The sequence below is a fragment of the Colossoma macropomum genome, unplaced genomic scaffold (assembly GCF_904425465.1).
Source record: "Colossoma macropomum unplaced genomic scaffold, Colossoma_macropomum, whole genome shotgun sequence".
Classification (NCBI taxonomy): domain Eukaryota; kingdom Metazoa; phylum Chordata; class Actinopteri; order Characiformes; family Serrasalmidae; genus Colossoma; species Colossoma macropomum.
Window position 1 is genome coordinate 32,763,406 of NW_023494795.1, and position 7,439 is coordinate 32,770,844.

At 37.2% G+C, this 7,439-nt stretch overlaps 1 protein-coding gene across 1 annotated transcript; it reads right to left on the reverse strand.

Annotated features, from left to right (window-relative positions):
- Nucleotides 1-514: 514 nt before the first annotated feature.
- Nucleotides 515-5,415, reverse strand: si:ch211-22i13.2 (uncharacterized protein LOC553945 homolog). Its single transcript, XM_036582222.1, has 7 exons — nt 5,221-5,415; nt 3,669-3,744; nt 3,364-3,510; nt 2,765-2,826; nt 2,249-2,338; nt 2,079-2,171; nt 515-1,272 (listed from the first exon to the last, which is right to left on the reverse strand). The coding sequence occupies exons 1-7, from the start codon at nt 5,221-5,223 to the stop codon at nt 1,222-1,224; spliced, it is 522 nt and encodes a 173-aa protein (XP_036438115.1). The 5' UTR covers nt 5,224-5,415; the 3' UTR covers nt 515-1,221.
- Between the last annotated feature and the right edge of the window lie 2,024 nt (nt 5,416-7,439).

Genomic DNA, 7,439 nt, shown 5'->3' on the forward strand with positions numbered 1-7,439 from the left:
AGTTTCCAATGAAGAATGAGGTAGAGGAGGCTGTTAAACTGTACAGCAACAGATGGACATCAGCCTGTAACTGTACATCTACATAGTTCAGCTATAAGGAGGTGTTTCTAATAAAGTGGCCGGTGAGTGGAAGCACAAGGTAGGCGTTTCTAATAAAATGGTTAGTTAGTGGAGGTACAAAGCAGGTGTTTCTAAAAAAAAATGGCCAGTTAGTGGAAGTACAAGGTAGGTGTTTCTAATAAAGCAGCCAGTGAGTAGAAGCACAAGGTTTGTGTTACAGTGGGCAGTAAGTGTATGTTCTGTGGACCATGACTCAGTGCGTTTGCTAAACCAAATCATTTTACATTCAGTAAATCCAGTATGAACCTGCAGCGTGTGTAGCTTTTACAGTCTGACCATAATAACTGTTACAAAACATTACAAAATACTGTAATCATCTCTATTGCTACACACATTCTAGTATGACTGCTAAAGTAAAAGTTTTTGATCAGTGGAGAAATAATAGAATCACAGGTTTACTGCAGGAGTCACAGTTATATTTTCACTTATCACAACAAGAAAACGACAGTGGTCAGACAATATTCAGATCGATTATGTAACTGACATTAGTTCTACACTGCCTTGATAGATATGATATCTACATATTTGCATACAAAGACAAGCTATTCTTCTCAGTTGTTCTAGTTTTTCATGTTTATGCAAAACATCATGACATTTTACTGCACGATGATAACTGTGTGACAATTTCCTCCCTCTGAAGGGTTTTTCTTATGTTTGCATGTTTAAAAAATGCAAAATTTCAAATTAAATTTAACATATAATCAGGGTAAAACTATGGGAAAAAATACAACAGGTGTTCAAACAGCATTAAAGTCAGGGTGCTGTTTTCTACATGTCCACCACAGCTTCTTAATGGTGGTCTATGTGCAGGTCAGGTGTGAGGGATGACAACGTAATTACTTAGAAACAGATTAACAACAAAATAAAAGCATTACTGTGTCTGAATATTCAAGGTACAGTTTGGAGATACTTAAATTCAAGCTCAGATACTGATAACATTACAATTAGTTTGGAAATTGGATATTAACAAAATAAAACATTTCTCTCTGACAGCCGTATGAGGCCACACAGTGCTGTCCGTTACAGAAGCTGGCCTTTCCCTGAGAGCGGCGTGGCCTGGATAAAGGAAAGACTGAAGGGAGCTGGAAAGCTCTGAATGCATCAAAATGTAGAGTTCAGAAACTCCAACAGCTCAGCGCGATTTTTATCTCTCTGAAAGGATAAAAAAGAGCAAAAAAAGTTAGTAATATTACTTGAAACAGCTCCTGCAGCTGTGCACTGCTCAATTTACAGTAAGGGTGTAAATCTGTGACTCAACCTGAATACAATCTGGCAGAACTTTATTTTACAATATGGTAAAATACTTACTACTTAATATGTGATAATTGCAAGTATTGGCACTTAAAGTTGCGTAAAAAACAAACTCAGATTTGACTGTCCTGAACTACTCTGCGTCTCATTCAGGAGACTGTTGTATGACGGTGAAGCAAGTTGTGACATGAGCACAATAGACAAATGAGCTTCTGTGCGTGAAAACAAGCACTGGCACAAGATTACCTCATGTATGTATCATCATTTGTAAAGTGTATGATCCAATTTGCTCTCATGTACTGTGCGAAACTTTTAGGTGCCTGAGAAAATCAGAATAAAAAAGCTGTATCTAGGACAAAGTGTTTTATTTCATTTTATTTAACCTTTATTTAAATAAAACACCCAGTGCTAGATACAGTGTGCACAGGTTGCTTGCAAAAAATTATCTTGCTCAAATACGTCTAAATTTGTTCAACAAAATACAAAAAAATGTGTATGTGTTTTGTTGTTTTTTCATGACAGTTATTTTCATGTTTGAATAAATCCCTAGACTTTTATTGTGGCTAAACACTGTCAAATTTTTATAAAATTCCAAAATTGAACAGATTCCTTTGAATAGTCACTTTCAGACACATTTTTACAGCCTGGCATGTTTACCTCACAGTGAAAGACAACAGTTCATGGTGAGAATCTCTTCTCTGACTCACCTGCTTGTCTTTCTTTGATTTCTTCACTTTCATTTTGATCTTCTTCCCTGAGATCATGCTGTACTTGCCACTTCTCTTTTTCTCTTTCAGATACTGTGGGACAGATCCACATTCATCAGTATGCCACTGTTAACAGCTGTTTATAGTTTATAAGTAGAAAAATCAATTACCTTTGATATCTGAACAGGACCAGAGGAATCCTCCTCTCCTTTGTGCTTCTTGTCCTTCTTTTTCTTGCGTGCTTTTTCTTTTTTTCGTTTCTGTTGTTCAAAATAGTCTTGTTATTAAACTGTTTAATACTTATATTAATAATAATAAATATGAGTAATAAAACACTCCTTAGAACTTCAATGTGAATGGGCTGGTGCTAAACTACTGTAGGCTGAATAGGTGAATTTATGTAAATGTGTTGTTTGATGATCACAGGAACACTGAATTGTAAACGAGGCGCTCAGAGCTTAGTTTCAGTCTGTGTATCTGGGAGTGAACTGTATGCTCCGAATCTTTGTTTACATATTATTTCAAACTATTTATTAAATAAAAAAATTAATTTTAGATTTCCATGATAGGGGCCCTCTGACGCATCTACAGGCCCAGAGGAGTACACTGCCTGGTGAATGAATGAACTATTCAAACTATCAGTTGTGTCAGTTGTGTCAATTATGTGTCTAATAGTGAAAAGCTACCTTTTTGCCAGCTCTCTCCTTTTTTCCTTTCTTTGAAGCCTTTCTCTTCTTTTGGTAAGAATCTATTAAGGGAAAAAAAACATTAGTGGTACTCAAATAAGTGCATGATGCCTCATGGTAAAATAAATTATTTCCTCCTAATACAGTAAAAAAGTGGTATTTCTCTCTTTTGGTCAAATTATGGTTCAATAGCACATCTTAATCAAGCAAAACAACAAGAAAGTAACAAACAGCTAAAGGTGCACAGTGTGTGATTTTCAGTTCAAATGAGTTAAAGGGGAATTCCACCCAAGTTTCAACATTTCCACATAATTCAAATGTTGAGATGGAAACCATTCAGAGTGATTCAGAGTGAACGTAAATGTTCTAAAAAGAAGCCTTAAATTGGTATAGAACTTTATATTACGTGAAGGTTAGACCTTTAACAGATCCATCTCACTAACAAACCCTTTTTCAAACGTGATCCTTAGGGAAGCAAAAGTAGTTTCTCTATTGCATCAATCAAAGAACCGTCCAAGGGCCCTCTTCATCTTTTAGCTCCTGCTGCCCTGCATTTTGTGCGAGTGTCACTTAAAACCGAACAGTATTTGGAATCTCACCGTTGCTACTGGAGCTACTCCTACTGCTGCTTGAGTCACTGCTAGAGGACCGCGAAGACGATGATGAGGAGGAGGAAGAGGACGATGAGGAAGAACTCACAGATGAGGATCTGCTTCTGCTACGCTTTCGTTTCCTCTCATCCCGTCCTATAAATGCAACACAGGGATGATACTGAACCTGACGTGTTTTAATTGAAAGAGGCTGGAGATGTTGACTTTCCACCATGATTACAACAGTTCAGACAAAAAGGACTAAGAGAAAAATATGAGAAGAACTGACGTACAAGGTGCTGAGAGAAACTAACCTCGACTGCTCGACCGTCTTCTCTCTTTTGTGTGCGTGCTTGACTCACTTCTCTCCTTGGAATTCACTATTGCTGACTGTTTAACACAAATCATGAAGATGTAGAAACAGAACAGTCAGCTATTCATATAAACAGAAGAGATGGGTGCTCAGATATCAAGAGATCCCAAAGCTGATACCAATGTCAATATAGATACTTCTAAAAATCAGCATGTGTGTAAAAAGGAACCTTTCCATTAGTAATAATGGAAAAAGTAAAACAACTCCATAAATTACATGAACTTATACTCATGATATATGGTTACGTATACAGCCTTTGTGAAAATGGTTCTATATAGGGTTCATAAAAGGATCCTTCTACTGTTACAATGTCAAGCCTGTAACAACAGCAGAACCCTTTTTGGTGCTATACAGCACCATATACACTCTTAAAAAGGTTCTTCAGTAAAGAAAAAGGCTCTATATAGAACCATGAACACTAAAAAAAACCATTTACATGCTGAAAGGGTTCTTTTATTATGAAAGGGTTTTTCAGACTGATGGTTCTTTGAAGTTTGACTGATTTTCTATTGAAGGCAAATGGTTCTATATAGAACTCATGGTTCTAAACTTTAACCATTGCCTATTTAAAGACCCTTGAAGAACCATGTTTTTACATGTGCAGTTAAACGTTGGCTGAATCTCAAATTGCTCCCTGCTCCCTATATATTGCACTTCACATCTTATGGCTTCTGCACCCAAATAGTGTTCTAAATGATGTGTAATATAGGGAGTCATGATTTGGCTTTCAATTGCTTTTAGTTATGAAAGTGCATAAACAGTTATTTTCATGACCTACAGAATGCAGTGCACTAAATGGAGAGCAGTTTGGGATTCAGATTCAGAATTAAATTGTAAAAATAAAGTTGTGCTGGGTTTTGTTTGATAGCTCTGTGATAACGCCAATGACAAAGGGGATCTTTACCAATTTTTCTGCAATTTCTGCATAATTAAACGGTTAAGATGTAAACAAAGTCATTCAGAGTGGTTTGGTGTGAAATGCTCTGTTCTAGAGAAACAGAGTCAGAATTGTTCACAGTGGTGGTGATAGGAACCAGACAGCCACCTCTAAAAGCTCCCTCACAGAAAGTTACTACATGAAATGGTTATGAAAATCACTGCCTGATGCATTTTAATCCAATCATGGTGAAGAAATACGTTGTGAGGCAAAATAGTCCCCAAAGTAATCTTATTATTTATGATTTTTCACTATTTCACAATCATCAACATTCCATATAAAACTCGTGTAGGTTCGCTGGTGGTTTTGTATAGTAAATAAAGTGGCTATATTTGTGTTGTAGACATGGCGACCCCTGGTTCCTATCAACCACCTCTGTAAAAAAAATATAAGTCTCTACAATCAACCATTTCACACCAAACCACTCTGAATCACTCTGTTTACGTCTCAATCACTGAATCATGCAGAGATTCTGATAAAAGGCGGTGGAGTTCCCCTTTAAACTGTAATAAGAAGCTGCACCGTCGTTCGCTGAAGATCATCGTTTCTACTTTACCATAGTGAAGAGGCGCTCTGGATCAAACACTGCAGGCTGTAAACTTCTCTATAAAGCTGCTGCTGTCTCCATTATTGCTGTAATTTCTGATAAAACTCGTATTATTTTATATAAACACGTAGTTTGACGAACTTCAACTCAACAGAAACACATAGAACCGCTCCATCGCGCTCCTCTACGCTCTGACTGTTCTCCTCCTGCTGACGCTCTCAGCGCCCCCTGCCGGCTGGAGCGGATCTGAAGCCCCGCCCCTAAAACGTTACTCACCAAGCCTACTTTAGCAACCGTTGTTACAGGCCGCATTGTAAATAAATTGCTTGGTTGTTTTTCAGTAAACAGCAAAAATAAATAACAACTAAAGTGTACAAATACACAACAAAAGTGTCTAAAACGCTGGTAAATGGTTGTTGGTTGTAATATATGTATATTTTTGCTCATATAAAAACTTTACACACCAACCATAACATTAAAACCACCTCCTTGTATCTACACTCATTGTCTGTTTTATCAACTCCAATATTTGGGTGGCGGGTCATTCTCAGCACTGCAGTGACACTGACGTGGTGGTGGTGTGTTAGTGTGTGCTGTGCTGGTGTGAGTGGATGAGACACAGCAGTGCTGCTGGAGTTTTTAATCAGTGTCCACTCACTGTCCACTCCATTAGACACTCCTACCCTGTTGGTCCACCTTGTAGATGTGAAGTCAGAGAAGATAGGTCATCTGCTGCTGCACAGTTTGTGTTGGTCATCCTCTAGTCCTTCATCAGTGGTCACAAGACGCTGTTTAAAAACGCCAGCAGCTCTGCTGTGTCTGATCCAGTCATACACCAACACAACACTGAGGGAGATTTTTTGATAATGTGAAAGATTTTTAAGTGAAAGATTTTTCAAGCAACAATTGTAATAATTTTAATCATAACTAATCATATTGTGCTATATGGCTCACTCTGAATAGCTCTCCCTGTGTGCGTGTGTGTGTGTGTATATGTGTGTGTGTGTGTGTGTGTGTGTGTGTGTTTGGGTGACCCTGACTTTGTGGTGTGTACCAAGCAGGCCTGATTGTGTCAACGACTGGGACCTGGAGAGACACACGCACAAGGAGATCCTGTTTGTACTACATACTATTAAGAATGTCTTTAGGAGGAGAAACACATCAATTGTAACCACATTAATGGACACACACACACACACACACACACACACACACACACACACAGACATAAGTAAAAAATAAATTTATGGTCCAAACTATTTCATGTACAAAACATAAAATATATATTTTTAATACTTCCTTATTCAGTCACAATTAGTAATAACCTGTTTAGTCACAATTAAAGGATAATCAATAGGTTCTAACTTATTTTGTAACCTCTTGATCAATGAACAATAGAAAAGAGGGATGTTAATTGATGTGTTATAATGTAATCGAGAGCATAGCCAGGTGTGTTTTAACTTATCGATAATAGTAATCAAAAGTAATGATGATTATAACTTTATGTAATGGTATATGAATAAATGGAACTGAAATGGCTGATGAAGGATGACGTGGCAGTTTTAGAAGAAAAACAGAAGTGTTTGTCGCAGAAGGCCGAGACTGACTGAAGAAACAATGTGTATGTAAAAGGTACAAAATTGTTACAGTTATAATAGAGCTCAGTGAAGTGTTTCAGAGCTGGTTGTGACTGTAAGACAGATCAGGTGAGATGAGGTAGTGGGGGTGGAGACCCCCTCCAGAGCAGTATAAAAAAGGCTTGATTTTTCCTATATTCTTTTTTAGATGCAGCCTTGGGCAACTCAGGTTAACGCTTTCATTTGTGAAGCCTTGATCTTTAATAAAATATATAATAATTGTACACTTTCTCTGCCATTCTTGGTGTTTGTTTTCTGTTTTGTATTAGGTGATGTTTTATTTTTGAATTAGGAGCCATTTTTTCCATGACTACAGTGCTGAGAATGATCCACCACCCAAATAATACCTGCTCTGTGGTGCTTCTGATAACCCATTATAAAAGCCAAACACATTACAAAACTATCAGGAACCAACAGAAACACTTAATGGCTTCTGAGGTTTTTTCAGCAGAGTGCAATGTAACTGATGTTTTCAAATATATGTGCTAAATGTATTTAAATGAGCCGTTTTTAAATATTTAAATATATGCCAACAAATGCACCTGTCGAAATATCAAATTGCACACATAGATGAAATATATACAAATGTCA

What these genes read in the sequence shown, in the direction of transcription:
- si:ch211-22i13.2 (XM_036582222.1), bottom strand. An exon ending in AGGAGAGAGCTGGCAAAAAG is followed by an intron (nt 2,339 to 2,764) that starts GTAGCTTTTCAC and finishes TTTGAACAACAG; the next exon opens with AAACGAAAAAAAGAAAAAGC. An exon ending in GTCCTGTTCAGATATCAAAG is followed by an intron (nt 2,172 to 2,248) that starts GTAATTGATTTT and finishes TCTGTCCCACAG; the next exon opens with TATCTGAAAGAGAAAAAGAG.